This window comes from Leptopilina boulardi, unplaced genomic scaffold, assembly GCF_019393585.1.
Source record: "Leptopilina boulardi isolate dan_hultmark-lab unplaced genomic scaffold, ZJU_Lbou_2.1 LbouV2_112, whole genome shotgun sequence".
In the NCBI taxonomy this organism is placed as follows: domain Eukaryota; kingdom Metazoa; phylum Arthropoda; class Insecta; order Hymenoptera; family Figitidae; genus Leptopilina; species Leptopilina boulardi.
Window position 1 is genome coordinate 3757021 of NW_026137655.1, and position 24282 is coordinate 3781302.

General features: G+C 29.6%; 4 protein-coding genes across 7 annotated transcripts; 2 read left to right on the forward strand and 2 right to left on the reverse strand.

Annotated features, from left to right (window-relative positions):
• The first annotated feature begins 25 nt into the window (after positions 1-25).
• On the forward strand, positions 26-3198 carry LOC127281437 (DNA-directed RNA polymerase III subunit RPC5). Of its 2 annotated transcripts, none has more exons than XM_051305157.1 (8): positions 26-203; positions 478-734; positions 868-1055; positions 1218-1393; positions 1464-1668; positions 1772-1974; positions 2068-2231; positions 2348-3198. In XM_051305157.1, the coding sequence occupies exons 1-8, from the start codon at positions 153-155 to the stop codon at positions 2607-2609; spliced, it is 1506 nt and encodes a 501-aa protein (XP_051161114.1). In that variant the 5' UTR covers positions 26-152; the 3' UTR covers positions 2610-3198. The 2 variants fall into 2 exon arrangements, with proteins under 2 accessions (XP_051161114.1, XP_051161121.1); XM_051305164.1 differs by having other exon boundaries at positions 1221-1393.
• A 172-nt stretch (positions 3199-3370) lies between these two features.
• LOC127281426 (uncharacterized) lies at positions 3371-17876 on the reverse strand. 2 transcript variants are annotated; one of them, XM_051305146.1, is made up of 14 exons: positions 15262-17876; positions 14832-14977; positions 14494-14670; positions 11488-11823; positions 11219-11357; positions 7487-8186; positions 7150-7376; positions 6931-7065; positions 6405-6849; positions 6254-6318; positions 6101-6162; positions 5830-5998; positions 4794-5751; positions 3371-4722 (listed from the first exon to the last, which is right to left on the reverse strand). In XM_051305146.1, the coding sequence occupies exons 1-14, from the start codon at positions 16304-16306 to the stop codon at positions 3666-3668; spliced, it is 5661 nt and encodes a 1886-aa protein (XP_051161103.1). In that variant the 5' UTR covers positions 16307-17876; the 3' UTR covers positions 3371-3665. The 2 variants fall into 2 exon arrangements, with proteins under 2 accessions (XP_051161103.1, XP_051161094.1); XM_051305137.1 differs by having other exon boundaries at positions 6101-6195; positions 15262-17875.
• Positions 8361-11209, forward strand: LOC127281453 (uncharacterized). Its single transcript, XM_051305173.1, has 2 exons — positions 8361-9925; positions 10444-11209. The coding sequence occupies exons 1-2, from the start codon at positions 9668-9670 to the stop codon at positions 11140-11142; spliced, it is 957 nt and encodes a 318-aa protein (XP_051161130.1). The 5' UTR covers positions 8361-9667; the 3' UTR covers positions 11143-11209.
• A 421-nt stretch (positions 17877-18297) lies between the features above and the next one.
• LOC127281462 (synaptic vesicle glycoprotein 2C-like) lies at positions 18298-23793 on the reverse strand. Of its 2 annotated transcripts, XR_007843018.1 has the most exons (11): positions 23661-23793; positions 23386-23547; positions 23124-23286; positions 22741-22862; positions 22399-22637; positions 22123-22313; positions 20283-20533; positions 19954-20113; positions 19670-19785; positions 19151-19344; positions 18298-18711 (listed from the first exon to the last, which is right to left on the reverse strand). XR_007843018.1 is itself a non-coding variant. In XM_051305184.1 (10 exons), the coding sequence occupies exons 1-10, from the start codon at positions 23695-23697 to the stop codon at positions 19286-19288; spliced, it is 1500 nt and encodes a 499-aa protein (XP_051161141.1). In that variant the 5' UTR covers positions 23698-23793; the 3' UTR covers positions 18922-19285. The 2 variants fall into 2 exon arrangements, 1 of the variants encoding a protein (XP_051161141.1); XM_051305184.1 differs by lacking the exon at positions 18298-18711 and having other exon boundaries at positions 18922-19344.
• Positions 23794-24282: the final 489 nt, after the last annotated feature.

Here is a 24282-nt window from a genome sequence, read left to right on the forward strand (position 1 = left end):
CCTCTGGTGGTAAATAAATGCAACTTTTTAGTAAAATTGACAGATTTTCCTGAATTTTGCACCGGGTTATTGAGTGAAAATTTTTTTTATAATTTAATTTAAAATATTGGAGTAATTTAATTATATAGAAATATTTACTTAATAATAGACAAATGTCTGAATCAAAAAGTACTGAAGAAGATAACGATCAGGTTGTTAGAGAGGTAAAGTTTCCATTTTATTTAATTGACAACGTGCAAGTTTGAAGGTTATGTCTGATGTCTTTAGCGTAAAGAAATAAATATTAATTTTAAATTTATTTTGTTTTATAATTATCGAATTAAAATACCTATCCATTCTTATTTTTATTATTTTAAATGTTCTAAAAAATTTTCTGTATATTTAGCTCTAAGGCAATTTTAATGCTTTTTGTTTAAATTATATATACTTTTAATATATTTTATTTTAAACATAATTTTATTGAATTTAATATTTCAGATACCAGTTTATTTTTCAAAAGTACTGGCGGAGAAACTTTTTGTATTAAAATATCCACTACGTTCCGCACAGGAGGGTTATGATAATGCAGTGGTTTTAAAATCATCAATTAAACCACAAAATCAGGAAGTTCAATTAGAAGTTGCTTTAAATACACATAGCGTGAATTATGATCAATTTAAAGGTGAACAAATTGCAAATAACGCCAATGTACCATCCCGACATGACAAAGAAGAAGAGGAAAGATATTTCGAAAGGTATTTTTTTTATAGTCGATTCTTCTGTTTCTCAAACACATAAATTACAAAAGAAAATAAATATAAATAATTTGTGTAAATTAAAATTTAGTTACTTTTTAAATTAATATTGCTATTTTAATTATGTTTTTAGTGACTTTATGGATAAAATCGTTCTACAATCCAGTCGTTCTGTACCATCTAATCGAAATATTTTTGCTGTTGGTGTTTACCAGGACGGAGATTTGCATTTAACTCCATTAAAGGGGATTCTTGAGATGCGACCTGCGTTTCAGTATTTCGACAAACAGGATAAACGGTCAAAAGATGATAACAAAGATGGTATTTCATCTTTTATTTTTATTGAATTTCCATTAAATTTAAATTTAATTTGTTATAATTACGAATTTGAGAAATAATTTCTCGAATTAGAAAAAAATTTTGTTTGCTAACAAATAATCAAGGTAATATTGTAAAAACGTAATTATTTTATTTTTGATTAAGTAGAAGTTGAAGAAGAAGAAGAACCTGCGAAACAAGTAAATGTTTCATTTGCTCGTCAAAAACCGGATCATATTAAAAAAATGCAGGAACAATCTTTCAAATGTCAAACTAGTAAAAGTTTTGAAGAACCGTGGATACATACAAAATACATCCCAGCGAAAAATTCTAAAGCGGAGGTAAAATTTTAAGTTAAATTTTTAATTGGAAAGTATCATAATTTGAGAAAATAATTTTTATTATTTTAAGCTAATGAGAATGGAAATGCTATGTCCGCCAGTCGATGATGCGATGAATAATTTAAATATGTCAAAAAAGGAATTTTTAAAAAGTCTATTACCGTCAGCTGTCGAAGAACCTGTTCCAGTCGTTCATCAACCAAATCACGTAACATCGTTGAATTATATTCGAACTCTACCTCTTCTCGATCAAATTCGTTATCTCATGAAAGACGGTAATTCACTTTGAATTTTTAGCTTTTAAATTTTTTGCCAATTAATGAAATAAAGTCTTTCTTTTGATAGATTTCATTTTAATAAAATATATTTATTTTTCAGCAAAAGTTATGAATTTTTCGGAATTGAAAAACACTTTATCATCAGAACATGAGCCATCAATGATTTTAAAGTATCTTCAACAAGTTGCAGTTCTCGTACAAGGTAACTGGATTATTAACAGTGAATTAATTTATCCAAAGGATACAAAGTCCCATCAAAATGGTATACCCGCTGAACTCATGTGCAGAGCACGAGATTTTGTTGTAAGCTAAGAATTTTATCGTAGTTACTTTCTATAAGTATATAGATTCTAGCATTAAATATTTTAGAAATTAATTTAATTTCAAATATTTTAGTTGTTAAAATTTACCGAGAGTCAGTATATTGACCGTAGAGCGGTTTCTTCTGCTGTTAAGTTGCCATCGGAAGAAATTGCGGAAATTCTCAAAAATTTAGGACAACATCAATATAAAAAAGGCTGGCATTTGGTCAGGAGTCCGGATCTGGAATTTTCTAAACGGTATTCGCTTCTTATAAAATTTTTAAGTTAAAATTGTTAGTTTTCGTTAATAGTTAATAAAAGATAATGATTTCAAAAAAAATGAAATTAAAAAAAAAAATTATTTCGTTTCACAGATATCCAGAAATAGCTCAAAGACAGGAGATCTTTTGGGAGGCGAAAAAAAAGCACTTACTTGAAGCAATGGAAGTGCAAACGACTCATCGACAACGACGCAGATCAAATCGTGAATCTATAGGTTCAGAAAGTGAAGAAAAACCAACAGCAAGAGGAAGAAAGTCATTGAGAGATTCATCAATTTCCGACAATGACAGCACAACGGAAACTGTGAAGCATAAAAAAACCAATAAATCAAAGAAGTCATCTGAGGGCACGTGACCGAAACTGAGTAAACGATAAAAGGTATTGTCCAAAAAAATTAGCAAAAATTTAATTTGATTCAGCCACAGGGACAACAATGTGGATTTTTCACTGACTTGAGCGATACAAGAAAATTGCTTGTTTGAACAAGATTTCTTTCTTATTGAAAATATATCAGTTTAAAGTGAGCATATTTTCCATGCCGGGGTGTTAGTGAGGAAAAAAAGAGAACAGGGAAAATATTTTACAAAATAGTTAAATAGATAGAGGATAAAGGCATTTCTATTTTTACTATATACTTCTTTTTAAGTTTCAAATTTCACTAGATAAATACTATTTTTCCTCTTTAGAAATAAATAAATTTTCTGATTTTTTTAAAGACAGTTTACTTCTCTTTAATTTTTATCAGAGTAGTAAAATGTTCTTATTTTATAAAAATCAAAAAATAAATTACATTTTTATGTGAAGGAAGTTTTAAACACATAATTTATGTACAATATTAAAATATTATTTATTGTTAAAAAAAGAAACAAATAATATAGATGTCATTGTAAAAAGAAATATGACTTTGTACATATTGTGATAAATTTTAAGAACTAAAGTAAAATATTTATTCTTAAGCGTCTTTTTTTTAATAAAAAAAATTCTATTTTATAAAAGATCTTTTTAGTAGAAAATAATTTTCACAAAAAAGGATAGTACATATATGGGATAAAGGGAAAAGAAATTCTCTCAAAAATAAAATGAATATGAAATTAATTTACAAAACTTAGTTGATATCAAGTTTCTAAGAAACTGATGTATATTATATATAATTGTAAAAAAATTACATTTCTAAACTCTACTACACATATAACATTTCTACATACATTCTTGTTATTATTATTTCTAGTCTTACTAATTGTCGATTCAGATTAATTAGTTCTAATATTTTAAGGTTAAATTTCTTTTTTTACAATCTATTTTTCTATTTAAATGAAAAAATATTTGATTTTGTTTTCTTTTGTTAGATACATATAATATATTTTTTGGATTATAATTCTTTGGCTCGTTTACGAAGAATATGATTTATTTTTAATTACTTTCACGATGTTTTTTGAAACGATTAGTGTCATCGTCTTCGCGCTGAGGCGATGGTGATGTGGGACAACTTTTCGATGCTCCCTCAAGTTGAATATCAACCAAAAGACTCTGTCTACAAAGCATCGAGACTGTACTCATTTTACTCTCTTTCTCTTTAGCTTTCTTTAGTTTTGTACGGCGAAATTTATTTGCAATTTGACTAAAACGATTGGGAGTGTTGTTGATTTTTTTCACTGATCTTGGCAGCGACTCGCAGCCACGATTTGTCGCGAGTCTTTCAAAAGTATCAGGATCAACGTTAATCATTCCAGCGCTTGCCGATTTAATTAAATCGGGTCGATCCTCGTAATCAACTGATTCAGTTCCCGAGTCGAAGACAATCTCGTCTTGTCGACTGTCAATGGACGGATCATGGGAGTAGCATGATGGGCCGCGGGATAAAAAATCTTCTTTTGCCTTTTGAAGCCGTTGTGCACGAATTTTCAATAGCGATGATGAATCATCACTTTCCTCGGCTTGTGAATCATCGAGTATATTTGTCGTTAACGATTGCATTGAATGCTTTGTACTTGAACTTGATGGCAATGAATTTCGATTATTTTGCGCTGCTGCTGATGATAATGCTTCAAGTTTATGTATCAAGTCAGGAGAGATATTTTCTCGTGATTTTTCATTTTTTGTCAATGATTCATTGGGATTGTTTATTTTTTTGGAATCCTTTTCCTCATCAATTTTGATATTGTGTACTGTGGAATAAAGATGATTTCTCGTGAAATCGGCACTTGTACTTTTCAAAATTTCAGTTTTACGGGATCTTTCCGAAATCGGGGAATTGAGAGGTGATCCTGTGGAATTGTCGCGTATCAAACTGGTACTTGCGCTTTTAAGAACATCACGTCGAGGAGGACCAGCAATCGCTTTTCTCACTTCTTCCTGATACTTTTCCATTTGTGTACGAACTCTTCTCTCTGTGACGGGTGATCGCCAAATTGGTGAACCACTTCCGCTACTTGCTGGACTTCCCGCGTCCTCAAGCTTTTGATTGTATCTAAAAAATTTAGCAAGTATTTTAGAAATAAAGAAAATTTGTTTTCGAATTAAAAATAATGTATTTATTACCTTTGAATCATCATTCGTATGCTTGGTGCAGTTTCCTTTGGAGATGATCGTCGATATTCCTTGCGGGAAAGAATTGGAGATTGAGGCAAAGGAGGTCGTCTTTGCTCATTGGAATCAATTATTCGTCTTCTCTCACGTGAACACGGTGATTCTGAATTAGATCTCGTTCTATGTAAATTAGCCCAGGGTTGAATTGCAATCTGAGCATCGGACGTTGATGTACTTTGATTGGATTTCATTGCTTTAATCGGAAATTCATTGGAATCTTCATTATCATCTTTTTGTACCTCCTTCGATATTTCACATCCTTTTTCCTTACTATTTCGTCGAAATGGCGAGAAAATTATTCTCTTTGTTTTAACAAATACACTTTGTGATTCTTGTTTTTCTCGTTTACACGTTGGTGCCGCCGCCTCCTCCTCTTCCTCTCCAAGATCTAAACAATTTCTCTCGCTCGTGTTTTCGTGTAAATTTGATTCTTGCACAATAGGTTCAGTGCTACTTGCCGTTGGAACAACAATTTTATTTAATGTACTTTCGTTAATTATAATTCTTTCAACATTTGGCGTTTCTTGAAATGCTGAAACTGTCAATGGAGACGATTCTATGGGCGAATCAATTTCGTTAGGTATTTTCGATATCCATTGATATCCAACTTGTGTGTCTGTTAATCGACGTGTCTTTAACACTTTTTTTGGTCGAATATCACGATTTACAGTGATAACTACATCTTCTTCTTCTAAACTACATTTTCTACATGCATTTTCAAATGCTTTTGTTCCTGATGCGAGATCATTGACTATTATTGTTAGCGATTTTGCCTCGTTTTCCCTCTCGTCAAAAAAATTTTCACTTTTTTTTGTTTTCTCTCGTTTATTGGGGATTTCCATTTTTTTAAAAGATTCTTTATCTGAATTTGGTTCCGATAAGCTCGTTACTAGAATGGCATTTACGTAATCTAAAAAAAATAAATTAAAATAAAATTAGAGAGAAATTAAAGGTTTTTAAAATGAGATTTAGATATTAAATATTTAACCTTTGGTGGGAGAAACTTCTAGAACTTGAGACGATTCAAGACAAGTATCAACAATTGTATTAAACTCTGCAGTTTGTGGGATATCTCGAAAATCTCTTTGCCTTTTATTCTCATAGTAAGCTTTTGTTTCCGAATCTTTCTGTTTTCGATTACTACAATCGTCCTGTACCTATTTAAATTATTATAATTAATTGATAGTTTACTTTTTTACTAAATATAAATTAGATAATAATTATAAATTTTTATAGATAAATTATGAAAATTTACAAACCAATGAGTGTATTTGCTTCTGTTCTGAAATGCCATATATTGAGCTGCAAAATTTTTGCTTGTCTGTCACAAGAGATTTTTCATTATCAGGATGTCCTAGAATGAGAAGATTCTACTTTGGCTTTTATAAATTTATCATCATTCATATTCTTACCTATGTGTCTATCCAATTTTGATTTCGTTCTCTTGTTCTTTCCATCATTTTTATTGTTAATATCCCTGTAAAAATTAAGTTTTTTTTTATTAATTAAATGAAATTGAAAAAATGTTAATAAAAATTTTTTAAAATTTATTTGTCAGATTACCTGAGAATAGTTTTGCTCCTCTTAACTTCGTTAAATACAACTGGCTCCTCTTTTCTGGCATCAGTCAATTCTTCTGAAAATGCTAGTGGATTAGTGTATGATTCTTGAATCACAGAGACAATTGAGGAATGCGAAGAGAGAATTTGATTTTTGACGACAAGCCTTGCAGTAATTGGATGAAGTTCGCCTGCCTCAAATAATATGACAGGAGATGGCTCATGACTCGAAGTGACTGTTCCTAATGGAATCGCGATACTTGTCGTCTCACTGGCAGCAACACAATAAACAGGCGTCTGATGTGGTTGCAATTTTGCCATAGGACTTGCAGTTTCTTCAATAACATCTTCAATATCGACAATAATTGCTTCTGGCTCCGAATCGTCCATTGTTATTTCTTCCGACACCTCTTCCTCAGCTATGGTTTGCTCCGAATTCACTCTCTTTGCTGCAAAGAATAAAATTAAAATAATTTTCTAACTATACAACGAAAAATAAATGTTTTAGTTAAAAAATTAATTATGATTGCCTTGAGCGTCTAATTCTTCGACGTCATTTAACGATAAACTGGAAAGTTGACGAATCGGAGTTTCTTCTCGTGTACTGCCAACGATACTGCCAACTGATTTAGAACGTTTAAGAATGGGACGCATCCCTTTTTCGTCTAAAAAGAGAAATAAAAACATAGAAATTGAAAAATCCAGTGATTTGTGTGGAAATTATTTTCATTTTCTTTGAAAGAACTTACGTTGCGATTCGGTGGGCGTCGCATCTGCGGATATTCTATATGCGGGGTTCAAGAATCTAAAAGTGGATGACTCCGGCGATATTCCTTGACTTTTTTCCCATTCGTACAACTTCCGCGTGAATTCTTGTGATATACCTTCAAATCGAAAAAATCCTGTCGACGTGTGAACGAGAACCTCTTTTTTTCGCGGAGAGGAAACACCAGCATTACGTTTCAGCATGGATAATCTTTGATTAAACACATTTTTGTAAAATTAAAAAATCATACACATGAAAAAATAATAAGAATAATATAATCTAAAGAATGTAAAAAATTCAAAAAAAATTGAAATCGTCACCTAGCTTCTCTATCCAGAATTTTATTTCTCCTTTTTTGTAATTTGGGTTGAACTTTTTCAATTTTACCTAGAAGCTTCTCTAATGGTTGAAATTCTTTTTCATCCAGTGTTTTCCAGACTTTACTATTCCTAAATGACTTACTGGAATTTGAATCTTTTTTCCCTCCATCGTGTTCGTCATCGTTTCGTGCAGATTTTATCTTCTTCCATTCTTCTAGCTTTTTCAAGAACTCCTCGGAAAGATGAGGAGGTTTACTTGGTTCGCTATCAGTTTTCGATTCGGATTTTGCGGAAGCACGCCAAATTTGCCAATCGGTTAGTCTTCGTTTAAAAATCTGTTGCTCGGGCGTTGTTGTGCCAGCACTATTACCTTTTTTTATACGTTTCCATTCATCCAATTTTTTCTTAAATTCTGGTGTCAATTGTCCTTCACCAATTAACAAAGCGTTTGATGAATCTTTATCGCGTACTAATTTACATCGTGAATTATTATTCTCCTGGTGATGAAGATTCAGTTGTGTCAGACCAGTTGGAGAGGTTGATTTCAATTTTTCCCATTCGCTTAATTTGCGATAAAATTCCGCACTCAATTTGTCATGAAGTAATTGATAGTTTCTTTGAATTTCCGCTTGAACGTTGGAACTCGCATCAGTTTCCAAATCCTCTGCACTAGCACTATAACTTCCGCCAATATCTGCTTCTGAAATTAGTTAAAAATTATTAATTAATTCCATTTCATTCTTTCAACAAATTTTGTAAGCTATAAAGGAATGCGAAATATTCCCGAAATAACGTTGTTGAGCTTGAATAATTAACGTAATGTCTATTTTTTAATTCAAAATTTAGAAAAAAGATTGACTAAAATACATAACAGAGAAGCCTGGAAAACGTCGAGTTAATTTATGGATGTATTCTTAGAAAGAGAACTTCCCTGAATCTTTACTTCAAAAAACATTTTTTTTTCTTTTCTTTTTCTTCAATAAGTCATATTACTCTTTAAATTTTATATTCTGACGACTTCTAATATTTGACTAATAAAATGGAATTGAAAAATTGAAACTTTTCAATAAAACATTTTATGAAAATTTAATAATATTTTGTGATGATAAAAATAATTTACGTTCGTGTGTAAAATGAATAATTTCGAAAAAATGTTTCTTTTTATCTGACACGTGTTTCTCCTCGAAATTCTTTAGGCGACTTTGAAAAAAAATATTTCTTCAATCGCCATAAGATGAGTATTTGCGTTATCTAAAAATATTTTTCCTTGTGTAATCGATATTACCGACGAAATAACTTCAATCACGTCTACCCTATAAACCTTGAATTCAAAGCTATTTTTATAAAAAGTGGAAAATCAACTGATGGCACATTTATTGCTGATTTCGTTAACTGATTGTTTTTGCCAGTTTGGTGTCGAATTAGGCAAACGCAATTTATAAAAGAAATCATATTTCTTATTTTCGTAAAATAGGCATTTTTATATTTCATTTAAAATTTTAAAGAAATTAATAGTACGAAAAAATAGTGAAAAATAATTTTTATGATATTGTATGTATACATCACAGCGATTCCGGAACTGCCTTAAACTTTTACTTCCTCGAAATTTCTGAAGCCTCATAAATCAAAAATTGATTTAGAGATTCATAAATGACAAGAAGAGGTCTGGCACGGGAATAAGAAAACAGCTGCTGCAATTCGACATTCAAAAAGCTAGGTGAAGTTCAGTTAGATGTTCTGGCATCGAGAACGAACATTATAATTTTTTTTAATCGAAGGTTTCAGAAACTTTACTACCGGAATTAATGTCAATAGACAAGCAATGTCAAGACTAAAGAATTTTGAAAAATGTATCGACTTTGAAATCTTCAAATTGTTCATTAAATAGAACAATTAATTGGAAAAAATTAATTTACAATTAGAGAATAATATTATAAACAAAATTCACCAACTGGAAAAAAGCAAGTTGGCAAAAATATAATTGAGTGAAATTATAAATAAATAGACGTAAAACGCAAATGAAAATATTTTTCTCATTCTCACAAATTGAAATTTTTTTTGGCAAAATTTTTGTGTTACTTTTCAATAATCTCATAAATCGTCCGTCATTTATTAGAAAAAAAGAAGAGATCTGTCAAATTTTTTTGACGTTTCAACTTCAGTCAAAATAACTTGTTTAGTATGTTAGCTTCCAAATTTTCCGTACAAATAATTCGTCACCGTTATTTCAACAATAATTTAAAATATGTATTAGTGCGACGTGCCAGCAAAAAGTTGTGTTCAAACGTGATAAATCAAAATTGTTCATCAGAACAAGCAGGGAAATTTGATTGTGGAAACACTGGACGTAATCAATGCGATGAAAATCGAGCAACACTTGCAAAATGTCCGAAGAAGAAGACAACTTGCAAAACTGATTTGAAAATTGTTGCGCCAAAAGTAAAAGCATTTTTATCTACGCAGGCTCTCTTAAATATATATATATATATATATATATATATATATATATATATATATATATATTGCTTTTATTTCTGGTAGAGAGAAGTGTCAGAAAATTTTCATTTCTAAATTTATAACAAACGTTAAATGTATTGTTTCTACTACGCGTCAAGTTTATTATTGTAAATTTTGAAAGATTTCGAATTGAACGTTTATGAAGCTGAGTTATGAGAAATTTCGTATATATCATTTCATTGGAATTTCAAACAGGATAATTATTCCATTTTATTATTTTGATAGCGTGCCGGAAATTTATCACCACATTCTTTTTATTATATTTTTTATTTTAAAAAAATTCGATGTTTTATACCTATTAATAATTAAATTTTTCTGAAATTAAAAACTTATTTCCCCTTCATAAATGTTACATCTCATTTAATATTATCTTAATTTTTACATTAAAATGTAAAATTTAAAAATTATTTAAAAATTAAAAGGATTTTATTTTTCTTCAGTGTAACTCGAGAATATCGGATGTTTATCTACAATCTTTAAGATCCGTGGAGGATCGAGCAAAGAAATTATCAAATTTCGTCGAGAGTTCGACAACACTTATTTTGAAGGATTTCGAAACGGAAGTGACTCACAAGAAAACGGAACAAGCCATCAAGAGGCAAAAATTTTTGAAAATTGTTAACAATAAGCTACGAGAATTAATTAAATTGGACAGTTTTTGTGGTATAAAAAAGAGAAATCAAGTATGGATGATAAATTACAAAGTATTCGATGAACTAAAATATTGCAGTTGTGAGAAACCAAAAGAAATCAAATTTTTACAAATGGGAAAAGAAAAATTAATATCTGACACAATAAACACGACAAACACTGCCATTGATTTAATTAAAAGTTGTCGAAAATGCGTAACACCGAATTCTTTAAAAGTTTGTGTCGAAGAGAAAACGAAAGAAGCAATAAAAATTGTTCAATGTGCCAATGAAAAAATTTCTCAGGAAATTGCTGAATTGGAAAATTATAAAGTCACAGCTGTAAAAAAATTTTCCGATTCATTGGAAAGTGTTACAGAATCTTATACAAATAGAATAGAAGATTTCTCAAAAAATTTGTCCCGTTCTATAAAATTCATTAAAAAGCAGAAAAGAATGATAAAAATATTACGAAAAAAATCAGAAAAAAATGATAAAACAAAGAAATAAAGAAAAAGAAGTAAAAAAAAGAAAAAAGAAGAGAAAATTAAAAACAATGAAAAAGAAATTAAATAAAATTACTTACCATCAAAAAATGAAGAAACTCTACTGGGACTTGGAGGAACCGATGCTGTGTTTGTGAGAAAAGCTCTTTTCACTTTATGCCACTTTGAATCTTGTCTTTGTAGTCTTGAAATATTTGAAGAATCACCTTTTTGGGAATACTGAAAAAAGAAGACAAACTTAGAAACGAAAGTCAACATTTTTTATGAAAATTAGTTAAATGGAATTGAAAAAAAATTAATGTAATAATTTAAATTAAATTAAATTAAATTTTAATTTGTAATATTCAACCTGTCTTTTAAATTCCAAAGACGATGGAACATCTTGCCAAGTTTTCGAGCGGCCAATGACCAAGGGAGTATTTTTCAAAAATTCAAATTCATCAGAAGGCGAACGTTCTTCCGCAGAATCCAGATGATGTGACGGTGGCGGGGAAATTGATTCCGGTGATGAAATACTTCTTAATTCTTCACTTGAGGGCACAGTTATCGTCAAAGTCGGTGTCAATCTTCGACTGGCCAAATCGACAATTTCACTACCTGGGCTCGAAGGTTTCGAGGAATTTACTGTTGGACATTCGGACGTGGTTATTTGTACCCGAGCTTTTCCGTATTCAAATTGCAGCAGCTGTAAACATTCCAAAAATAAAATTTATTTTAAAATCTAATTTTAAACTATATAATAATATTATTTAAAATTAACTTTATATGGGCATATCTCTAGAACTTTTAAACTTTATGTTATCTCTCATTATGATACCTTAAGAATTTTTTTAATAAAACTTCAATACCATAATTTGACCAATTATAGGGCTTTTTAAATGTATCATGCGTTATATAATTTTTTTAATTATGTAGGAAATGACGAACGTAAGTTAAAGTGGTGAAATCGACAGTTTCTAGTGTGTGATATTGACTGTTTTTTTAGTTTATAGACTGTAACTTTTTTAACGAAACATTGTGTGTCTTGTGGCTTGCAATAGAAGTAGGTGGGAGTGTAAAGAACTAAAAAATCCATGAAACAATGATGTGCCTCAAATTGAATAAAAACTATGTAGCTTCAAACTTGCGAGACAACTTTTTCAAAATTTCTACAAGTTAGCAGTTAAACTGATATAACTTTTTTAACGAAGGTTTTTGAGTAACGGCACAACGGGATTATATTATCTACCTAATAAGAAGTAATTTGAACCCATACAGGAATGTGTGCCTCCTTTACACAAAGAATGCAATGACTTCAAACATTAAATTTTAAAACGTAACTCAAATCAAAATACCACATATTTGAAAAGCACATTTTGAATTTTGCTTCTAAATGCTCCCAACTCATTGTAATCTCTTCTCATGCATTATAAAAGTATACAGAAAAATAGTTAACCTTTGCACACTTCATTAAAACTGTATAATTAATAATGAATATAAACCTAAACTGTCCGACGCATAGTTTGTGAAGAAATGTAAGTATTAACTAATAGATGTGTTTAAATCTGTCTGATATTTCTCACTCGAAGGTTTTTGGGGTCGCTGCGACTACTAATCTGAATTTTAAATTTTCCAAAATTCAAAATGTCGAATCCAATATGGCGGATGACTTTTAAAAAAATTGATGCAATTGGCCTGAAATTCGTTACTCGGGGGTTTTTTGCGTCGCTGACTACGAATCTGAACTTAGTTTTACAAAATTCAAAATGGCGGATGCAATATGGCGGATGACTTTTTACAAAATTGATCCCATTGGCCTAAAATTTGTTACTCGGGGGTTTATGGGGTCGCTGATTACGAATCTGAACTTAATTTTTCAAAATTCAAAATGGTAGATCCAAAATTGCAAACAAAATTTTTTAAAAAATTTTTAAAAAATTAAATTTTAAAAAATTCAAAAATTGTTATAAACTACATTATAAACTACATTTATGGCAATGGGCCATAAAATTTTCGAAACTGTAGCATTAAATCATTTTAAAGGTGGTAGCGACCCAAAAAACCCCCGAGTAACAAATTTCAGACAAATTCGATAAATTTTTTTAAAAGTCGTCCGCCATATTGGATCCGCCATTTTGAATTTTGAAAAACTAACGTCGCATTTGTAATCAGCGACCAAAAAAATCCGCGAGTATCAAATTTTAGTCAGTTTTAAACACATCTAGAGATTTTGGGCAGGTTTTCTGCAATAAGGCCCACTGTGATGCGTAACAATGTGTAAAAATGAGTTACGCAAATTTTTTTATAGTATTTGATCAATACTGAAGACAATAAAATTTGTTTCACGAATGTGCCCTGAAAAAAAAATTAATTTTTCTAATATCTCAAAGTTTAAAAGTTCCAGAGATATGCCCATATATACAGTTCATATGAAAACAAAGAGAAAGAGAGAATAATGAAAATTTTTCTAAAATGTTTATCAATATACGAAGAATGCACTTCTCACATGCACTGAGACCTCAATTTTCTGCAGATAAACTCTGAAAATTTACATTTAGCCATAAACAAATATCCTTTTGTTCTCGTTTGCAGAATTTTTATAATTAAAAAAAAACAGACAATTATTTTTTAAAAGCAAAAAAAAATTATTTATAAAGAAATTTAAATAGTTTTTTTTTTATAAAAGTTAAAAATTATTTTTAAACATAGTGAAATGAAATTTGTAAACAAACAAGTTGTATTTGTCAAATCTTGAAAGAGAGATAAAAGCAGAAAGAGATGAAAATAACGATTAGTTGAAGGCAAAATAATTTTTGATGTAATATATGTTTATAAGATAGTCCAAAAGATTTATGTATTATGTAAAATATACATAATATGCTTGTTCGTTACGGATTATTGGTTTGTCGTTTTTGGAGCCTCTACAAAATGACTTGAAATGAATTCAACACTAAAAAGAAGACTCAATATCTTGTATATATCTGAAAAGATATTTTTAAACTTCCCTGAGTAAAAGAATCCTTTGGGGGACTATAAGAAGACGTTCGAATTCATCGCTTGCCGGTTATTGCTTTATTGTGTGAATTGCGACATCGACTTTTATTATATTTTCCAATTTATTACATTTTTGAAATGTCAAGAAGGAATTTTAACATTTATTCACAATTATCAATGATACTTATAACATTCTCGAAATTAATAAAATAAAATAGTTATATTTTTTATTTTAATTAATGATTGTTTAAAATAAAAAATTTGGCTAAACAAAATCATGAAAATCAAAAATCACAAAAGGAATGTATCTATTTTGTCCAGCTGCGATATTGTCGAAATAATCGTTTATTTGTTTTAAAAAATACATAATGATGGTGATTACCTCTTGAAGAATTTCTGATGATTCGAGGCTCGAAATAGAATAACCATCCTCACTTCGTATACTACCACGTGGTGGTTGTCGTCGAATATTCTCTCGACGCAAATGAATCATGTTTTTCACTTTTCCCCATGGTGTTCTACTCTGTCCTTTATCGAATTTTCTCACATTTGTATTGCCCTGAAAAAAACGTTTTATTCGCGCGTGGAAATAATTTTGATGATAAATTCATTGTTTCTCTAAAAAGATTTTGTTTAATTAAAATCGAGATTTTTCAGATACAATTTTTAATTGGAGAATTTAAAAATTCATATTGGAAGAATTTATTTAATTTTAATTACCTTGAATAAGTGATTGGAATATGCAATATTTTGAGGTATCAAAACATCTCCATCTAGAGATCGACTTCGACGAGAAGAATCATCATTCGTAATATCTTCTTTAGTTCGCACAGGTAATTGACCAGAGCGGGGCCTTTTGTTAATCCCTAAATGGATTTAATTAACGAAATAATTTATATTTCAATTTTTCTATATGATTAATTCTTATAAATTTTTGTTATTTTTGTGCAAAAATGAGGATAACGATTTTCAACATGAAAATTATTCTATTTAAAGGTGAGAAATTGAAAAGTATATAAATAAATATATTTAAAAATATATATATAAACTTGACTTATTGTTAGGTTCTAAATCCATCCAAATATCTATTTTAACATTAAACTATAAACATTTCAGTTTCAACGAAATATATAAAGTCAATCACCCTCACCTTGGAAAACTTCGTCGGTCGAGGAAGATGAAGACAAAGTACTCGGACTGGGTGGTCCGGAATGATCACCAGTTCTTGGCGAGAACCCAGACCCAGTAGAAGTGTCATTGTTGTCCGGAACCTTCAAAAATCTCATGATCTCAGGATCTATCGAATCAACAGTTCCGGCCTTCTCCCACTTGAATGCTGCCTTGACTTTGGTCCACTTGGATACCTTTGGTGCACCAACAACCGACATTCGTTTTTTATTATTATGCGATAATCCTCCTCCCGATGATGATGGATTCATTTGCGATAACCGCATTGCCGGATTTTCAATTCCAATTGATCGACTTCTCTGTCTCATTATTGGTGGTGAACGGAAATTTTTTTTTGCTGTCATCATCATATCCGGTCCACTGGAGAGTATAGCGCCTAATAGTGATTCGGCAAACCCTACATCTTCTTCGGGTAGAGCAACATCTTCGCCGTTAAGTAGAGCTCTCTCAACCTCACGATCAGCATTTCTTAATGCTTTTATTCGTTCCAACTCTCTGAGTCTTCGAAACATCTTTGAATTACGATCGCGAAGATTAATCACTTGCTCCATGAGGAGAAAGAGCTTTTCCAGATGATCGAACGCTTCCTCGGTGCCATCGAAATTCGCCGCAAAACTCGAGGCTGAACGAAATATCGAGCCGGAATTACTTTCACTCGATGGACGACGATTTCGGAGATAATCGAGGAATTCTTTTTTCAAATTCTCATTTTCTTTGTGCTTGACGAAAGCCTCGTCGAAGACATTCGTCTCCATTGGATCCGGTGGTGGTGTTGGCAACTTCTCGAGGTCAATCATCTTTTCTCGACTACGTCTTTTCTTGTAAACCTTTGCTTTTCGTCGTTGCTTTTCGCATTGTGAGAGATTTTTATTGACTCTTTGATTATTCTGTTGCTGCTCTTCAATTTTTGTAAAATTTGACAATTTTTCAAATTTTTGAATTTGGGGATTTTTTGGAAGATTTGGAATTTGTGTGACTGTCAATAGGGAATTCACCTTCTCAGCCATTTGGAATTGATTTGACTATAATCATTTCTCTATGGAATCAATTTACGTGATCTGTCACTTTGATAATCCATGATTTTTAGGGTCTAAATCTATTTTTTCATTGATAATGATTGGGAGGCACAATTTTACAAAACACTAAACTTTCTTTCGTTTATAATTGAACACCACATGGTTGTTGTTCACTTCCGTTTCGCGAGCACAAACTCGAAAAACTAGGAGGTCACGAATCACGAGGAGATGTCGACGAGGGCAGTCCAACTAAACTGACATCGCTGGCGATGATCCAAGAGACGAGAAAAGAGAGCTTGGTAGCGCCCTCAACTTGGAAACACGTCTGAAAATGCAGGCAGTGTTGTAACGTGGGTCGTTAGCGATTGCAAGGCTGGCATCAAGGTTAATCTATTGAAGAGATGGTGGCAACCTCATCCCAATCTCAAACCTGGGCTCAATGACACTTGATCCTTTGACGTTTTCCAAAAATTATATATTCTCATCAGCTTCTTCTTCTTCTTCTTCTTTTTCTCTAAGTATTCGAAAAAATTCAATACAAGTTTCCAAGAGTCTGAAAACGTAAATTCGAGTCTGTCATTGACCTGCGAATGTGAAAAAATTCTTCCTCTTCACAGCAATAACAATTTCCGGTATTGTAGAATGTCCGATTGAAGATCTCGTTGACAAGGAGAAATTATTGCACTTTGGTTGGTTATTTTGGGCGACGAGCGTCGACATATTTCCGCCGGGATGTCCAGACTCGAGGTGGGCACTCTGGTTGACGGGAAACGTCTAGGATGGTGAAAGCTTGAAAGCAACCCGCGTGTGCACAAGAGAAAAGCCGTCTGTGTGAATTTGAAAGACGGTGATGGGTGAGCATGCGCCTCACTTGAACAATTTCTTTCTTCTTCTTCCTCCGCCTCCGCAGTTTCAATTTTCTCTTCTATTTCTTCTCATCATCATCATCATCATTTTCTTCTTCCTTTTCTTTTTCTTCTTCTTGTGTAATGGCCAAAATAGCCATACGGAAGATACGTTCCCTCCGGAGTGCTCGAACTTTGCGAATAGAAAATCGTATAGCCACATTCCTCAAAGGGGTGTTTATTTACATGAAATATTTCGCGATTTCTCATCTCAACAATTTAATGTCTCGCGATGATTAATTTCACCTTCTCAAGGTTTTCAAAACTATAAAATATTTTTTTTCTATTTTTAAATTTCCGGGTTCAATATTGTTTTAAAATAATAAATTTTTTATTACTAATTTCGCAAAAAAAAAAAAAAATTGGCTTGTTTTGAATTTAATGATCAAGATTTTTTCTTTTTCAATAAAATACTCTTTTAGATGCGAAAAAAGTGTAAGTCAAATCTTGAAAAAAATAAAAGTCATTCGTATGGGAATTATTGTATTTTTCTTTTTGTTGAAAAGCTTTTAATTTTGATAGATGTGCGGCAAATTCGATTTCAACACTCGAAAGCTTTTAAATGTGCGGATAACTTGATAAATTGTATGATTTGATATATTTTGAAGTGTATTGATGCTGTTGGATTTTTAAAAATAAAATGCACTCAAAGTCTTTGTAGAAGATTCATTGATTTTGATATAACTTGCGAGAAAATCGTGAAATAATTTTTTAAAATTTTGAAATCTTTTATATATATTCTAAAACGATATCCAATTAGCACAGAGAGCATATGAACTGTTGAAAGCAAAAGTGCTTTAAGTCAAACACTTCACTTTTTTTTGAGAAAGTTAACTAAACAAACTTTGACATTTCTAAATAAACTTTCGTAAATTCTATCCATCAACCAGTTGGCATATATTCTAAATTTACAGTATACGCATTATTCCATCTATATGAAAAATAAATAAATAAAATGTTAGATATTTAAAATATTTCGCAAGCAATTTTTAAATTCAAGTTCAAGGAATTTCTTCACTATTGACAAAACTTTCTAATGATTTATTTATTTATCGAGTAGAATATTTTTTAAATAAATATATGTGAAAAATTGTTTTTTCGAAATTTTCGATTCAATTAACAATTTAAAAGGGATTAAAGTATAAATTTAAAAAAAAACAAATTATATAGAAATGAATTGCGAATATGGAGAGCGATTATTTTTAAGTTCCTAGAATGGAGGTCAGTTAAGGGCTAAAAGAAGCACATATACTCATTTCCTAATTATGGCGTGCAAGGTTTGATCTTGCAACGAGTTAAGAACTTATAATATACCGAACGTCGAAAGCTGCGCCAGTTGCGTTCGAACTTTGTTACCACCACGAACGTCGACTTGAAGCTAAGCCAAGGTTCAGGCCAGTTTCAAATTATGAATGAAGCCAATACAACCAGCATTCGAAGAAAAACTCCACTTATCTCAATATATATAAAGAAAGCCATTGAATTGAAGCTCTGAAACTCATTGACAAATTATTATCTTCCATGAATTAGAAAAAATTAATTAATACAAGAAAATCAGAAATAATTATTCGCATGAAGTTAAATAATAAATATTTGAACATTTTTTTAAAATAATGAAAAACTAAAGAAATATGGAACTAATGAATTTAATAGTTAAAATTTAATTAAAATAAATACATAAATAAATAATGCAATAAAAAAAGTATGTGAACAAAATTTTATGATTTACAAACTGGTAATCTTAATGTTCACCACTTGAATTTGAAAAATTGTAAAATTGAAAATGATCATTCAATTTTTCCAACAATAAAAATATATAATTTGAATGAATTTCACATAATAAATTTTTAAATAGGCCACTACTCTCTGCAGACGAGCCCACTATATTCTTATTTAAAGTTATTAATCTGTTTATTTCAGTCTTCTATACCGTTTAAAACCGCCTCCGCTTTCAGATTCAACTTCGACTCGGGACTGGACATACAAAATGGGTTTTTTGACTTTTTTCGCTTTACTTCCATAGATAAAAAATATTTCCTCGCGGTTTGAAACAGTTAAAACATCATTACTCTTGTAATGGAGCATTTGTCAAATCGGGAATAGGAAGCGTCGTAATCACAGTACCTGGAAAAAAGTATTTTGCAATTAAAATTAAAATTTCAATTTCTTTTTGAAATTAAAATCAATATTTTTTATTTTATAAACTATAAATTAAATTTCGTTAATGATTTCAACAAATGCTATTAAAATTATTTGATTTGTGGCAAAATATATAATAAATGTAATAATATAAAAATAAAATATAATTTACAATTTTTGCAAACGTGATATAGTAAATAAATAAAATTGTCATTAATTCCGATAAACGTAAGGAATTTTGCTGGTGTAGAAGATGGAGATATTTTCAATCTTAAATATAGCAAGCCGCTAAAAGTGGAGTCTTACCAACCTATCATTATGCCAGATGCAATGTAAAGTGTCATTAAACAGGGTAACTTCATAAAAGATTTCATGAAGAATCCAACCAGGTGTGGAAGAATTCTTGCGAAACCAATAATCGTGCCTCTAAATCAAATAATATAACGTAATTACAAATAAAGTTATCTTTTTTCCAATTTCTAAAATTAGAACAGCCTTAAAATGTCTTTCGACTACTCTAATATAATTGACTCTCATATATATCTATATATCTTCATTAAGTTCTTCTAAAAATAATTCACATCTAAGACACACCTCAAGGCGGTGGGATAGTTTTCCAGTAAGAATAATGTCACTGTCGTGTAGCTTACGGCAAAAGCTGATAAAATAGCGACGGATAAAACAATCCTGATAACGTGACTAGTCACAAAAGTAAAGGTTATCATTGCCATACTTCCGATTAATCCCGAAGATACTGTGAAAAAGCTCCATTTATTAATTAATAATTTAACAAATAAAAAATTTATTTTTAAATATTGTAATATAATGAATATTTAATTTGTAATTATTAATTCGAAATACGTTATGAATTAATTAAAGTAATTGGAAATTCAATTAGATCGTAAAATTTTGAAAAATGTTACTCAGAAATAATCGTCGGCCAAATTTGTCGACAGCAAATATGAGAAAAAGTTCACTGAGTGTGAAACTCAATGATAAAAGTGAAAAAGTTTGGAGATGTTCATTATTTTCCTGATGGCAGGTATTGAAGAAGGTCATAGCGACAGAACCCGAATTTGAAATACAAGTGTTGTTATTCATCAAAAGAGAAAATTCATTCAAATTTTGAGTGTCGTTCAAAACTTTCATGTTCCATAAAGCCAGCCAAATGAATCTGAAAATTAGAAACTTTCATATTTATAAAAATTATTTTAAATAATACAAATTAACTATCACTATATTTTAATTACAATAGTTATTATTTGTTTATTTAACCATTTTGAATTTGAATTAAGGACTTTCCATTATTTAGAAAATAGTTATTATTGTTTAAAATCTTATTTTTATTAATTATTCATTTGTTTAAATTTATAATAATGTCTTGTCATTTTTTATCACGATCATGAAAAAAAGGATCATTAAATATACATATAATTAGAAAAATTGTCATTGCTAATTACATAATTTTTTTATTTTATGAAATAACTATTAAGGGGAGGGACCGGTGAAATTTCAGCCTACTAAAGTTATTATTGTTAAAGAGTGTCAATTTTTTTTCTGGCATAATTTAGGATCCAAAATTATTATAAATTATTAAAATTTCAAAAAAAAATTTTTTTAGCCATTTTAGAAAATTTATTTTTTGGAAAAATTAAATTTCTTTAAATTCCATACGATTGATTGTTTAAAATCGTGAAAAAAGCGTAAAAAAAATTCAACAATAAAAAATAATGAAAATTGTGGAAGTAGTTGAATTTTTTCAAAATTACCACTAAAATTGAAAGCAATCAAAATTGATCTTGTTTAGGTGTAATAATTTTTTTCAACATTTTTTTTTCAACCAAAAATCTTATTCTACTGAGAAAAACAACAAAAGGTAATTTTTAACAATTTTACAAATATTTTTATTTTTCAAAATTTTCATTTTTTGAAAAAATTGAAATTTTTCAAAATCCATACGCTTGATTGTTTAGAATCATGAAACAAGCGTATAAAAAAATCGGCAGTCAAAAATAATTAAAATTGTGAGAGAAGTTTAAATTTTAAATTTTCGAGAATTTTTAATTTGATTTTAAAAATTATTAACAAATTTATAGTTTTTCAATTTTTCATGATATATTATACATTTAAATAATTAATATTGTCAGAAAAAAATTGACCACCCTTAAACAGCTTTAATTTTGATGTGTTAAAATTTCAGCGGTCCCTCCCCTTAAAATTAATGTTTTCAGTTTAGAAGAAATCGACATTGAACGAGATTTTATGAAGGTAATGTCTATCATTTTAAAATACTGTCTACTTCCTGAAATTTATCATCTATGCTAATACAAATTCTCAAATATCATATTAAAGATTTTCACATAAATTCATTGTACAACTTTATCCATGTTTATCTTTTGAGTTGTTGCACTTGGCAACAACGAAGACGTAAAGCTTCAGCTTATAGTGCCCAGAGATGAAAATAAACTGTAAAGATATTATGTCTATAAAATATTTTTAGACTGCATTTTGTTTAAAGAAAATTGTCATTTTCTTCCTGAAATGCAAAAAAAAACTCTTAAATATTAAAACTATCATTATTTTAATATTTTATATTATTTTTATGCGAAGTATCAAAATCCATTAAAAAAACAAATAAAACATTAAATTTCCATTTAAGAAATTAAAATAATTTAATTTCTATTTAAGAAATTATATGAAAAAATTTCAATAAATAAAGAAAGAAAGAAAATTCAAAATAAAAATTAAATGTATAATAAAAACCCTGGAAATTGAAGGCAACAGGCAACAATGCTTAAAAGACTGATTCGCAAATAAGGCAGAGTGAATATTTTCTGTACTCGTTGTCGATTTTTTAAAAAACATTTGCAAACAATTTTCTTGAGAGTTTGAATTTCCTCTGATTCATCATCATCATCATCATCTGGTTGTATACATCCTTCAATGTTTGAAACCTGTAATGAAATTGTTTTAATTAAATTTTTTATTAAATGATAACTAATAATTAATTATTTGTATTTTAAATAAATATTATCATACTTCAAATTTATCAGCGTGTTTGGAAAAATTAATTGCATAAATTTGTCTGAGAACTGCAAGCGCTCGTTCAGGTTGACGTCTATAAAGAAGATATCGAGGACTTGATGGTAAGAGGCTAATTGCGCAAGATCCTAATAAAGCAGGAACAGCTCCTAATCCTACTAAAACACGCCATGAACTTGGTCTCCATTCTTGTTCTTGCATTTTTATCACTGACGGTATCAAACCCCAAAGCATTCCTATATTTATAATTCAATTCAATTTATTATTGACACTCATTTTAAATATCTACAATGATCATAATTAAAGACAATACTGTTTTTTATCATTTTTATTTCTTACCCAAAGAAGTTAAATAACCAACGATCCATAAAAAATCAATCACTGCAAGACAAGATCCTCGCTTTCTCGATGGTAAAAATTCAATTATATAGATTCTTATCACTGCATTGTTACCTGCTACTCTGTGCAAAATTGTCTTCAAATAGATTGCATTATAAATAATAATGACAAATATTTCAATAACTACAGTTTAACTACTGTTTATTCAATTTTCATAACTATGAAATAGTAATTTTACTCTACTTTGTGTTTCATTATTAAAACTATGAATTATTTTACAAATAAAAATTGTAAAACAATAGTTAAATTTAATTTAACGACTACAATCAAATTGATTAATTAATTAAAATCGAATGATTTGAGTATAAGAAAAGGTAACATACCCGATCCCGATGACAAAAACCGCCAAATTAATTAAAAAGAAACTCTGAGCAAAGGAAAGACCCATAGTACCACAAAATATAACGATCATTGTCACGGAAAATGTTTCTCTTCGTCCAAGTGTGTCAATTAAAACACCAAATAATAATCCACCAAATGCCATTCCTAAAAAGAATTTTATTATATCACATCTAATTAGTATTATTTTCCATTCCTATAATTTTAGTATGTAAATTATTTTAAAATTAATAAATAGTTAATTACCAAGAGACGAAGTCGCATTCATTGTCATTATATCATCTTTGTGATAATTAAGATCGCAGGCGAGTAAGGGAGCAACTAATAAAATAATTAGCGAAGCACCAGCTTCTGCCATTGTGCAAAAACCACACAAACTGATAATGAAGTAGGTAAATAAACCCCACCCTAGAAAAAAATACATATTAGTACAAAAAGAAGAACATTTTCCAAATTTTGAGATTTTTTTGAAAATTTCTTTTCACTTTTGAATCTCCGTGGAATTATTAAAAAATTATTACCTGTTTTCAAAATAATTGATTCATATTCTTCCGACATATTTTTTCCCTGAAGTTTATTTAAAAATCGAAATTATCCAAAAGGTTAAGTAAAAAATTCCAAAATTGCATAAGTTCAGACAATTTGAAACAAAAGTTAAAACGAATTTTCCATAAAGACAATAATAATTATTATTTTTTTAATTTACAATTTAAAATTTATAATTCATTAATATTCAAAAATAAATTCTTGTAGAATTATAATAGATATTTATTTCAATTGTCTTTTATTTTTGTTAAAATTAAAAATATTTTGTTTATTGTAAAAAAATTTATTTTTTTTCTAAAAGACAAATTCTTGGGATAGAAAATTTTCCCATCTTTTCCTATATTCAACTGAAATTTAGAAATGCGGAATTTTAAATGTGTTTCAATGGATTACGTAACACAACGGGCACGAATGCCTTAAGAATATAATTATATCGTTTCTTAATGAGACCCGCGTCGCAATCAAAGCTTTTCCTGACCTTGTATAATCTTATACGTTACGAGAACACGATAAAAATGTAAATTTTTTTCTTCCGTGTAATTAATTATTCTGTAATCAATACACAGAACAATTATTTCTCATGTTTCTTTAATAAAA

Coding starts and splice junctions, on each gene's coding strand:
- LOC127281462 (XM_051305184.1), bottom strand. CDS start 23,697: ATGTCGGAAGAATATGAATCAATTATTTTGAAAACAG. Junction 23,287..23,385: donor GAATGCGACTTCGTCTCTTG/GTAATTAACTAT, acceptor AATTCTTTTTAG/GAATGGCATTTGGTGGATTA. Junction 20,114..20,282: donor TGGCCGACGATTATTTCTGA/GTAACATTTTTC, acceptor GCTTTTTCACAG/TATCTTCGGGATTAATCGGA.
- LOC127281453 (XM_051305173.1), top strand. CDS start 9,668: ATGTTAGCTTCCAAATTTTCCGTACAAATAATTCGTCACCGTTATTTC. Junction 9,926..10,443: donor TGAAAATTGTTGCGCCAAAA/GTAAAAGCATTT, acceptor ATTTTTCTTCAG/TGTAACTCGAGAATATCGGA.
- LOC127281437 (XM_051305157.1), top strand. CDS start 153: ATGTCTGAATCAAAAAGTACTGAAGAAGATAACGATCAGGTTGTTAGA. Junction 204..477: donor ACGATCAGGTTGTTAGAGAG/GTAAAGTTTCCA, acceptor TTAATATTTCAG/ATACCAGTTTATTTTTCAAA. Junction 1,669..1,771: donor TCGTTATCTCATGAAAGACG/GTAATTCACTTT, acceptor TTTATTTTTCAG/CAAAAGTTATGAATTTTTCG.
- LOC127281426 (XM_051305137.1), bottom strand. CDS start 16,306: ATGGCTGAGAAGGTGAATTCCCTATTGACAGTCACACAAATTCCAAAT. Junction 11,824..14,493: donor CATCAGAAATTCTTCAAGAG/GTAATCACCATC, acceptor GAATGTTTACAG/CTGCTGCAATTTGAATACGG. Junction 6,196..6,253: donor AAAATTGGATAGACACATAG/GTAAGAATATGA, acceptor TTCTCATTCTAG/GACATCCTGATAATGAAAAA.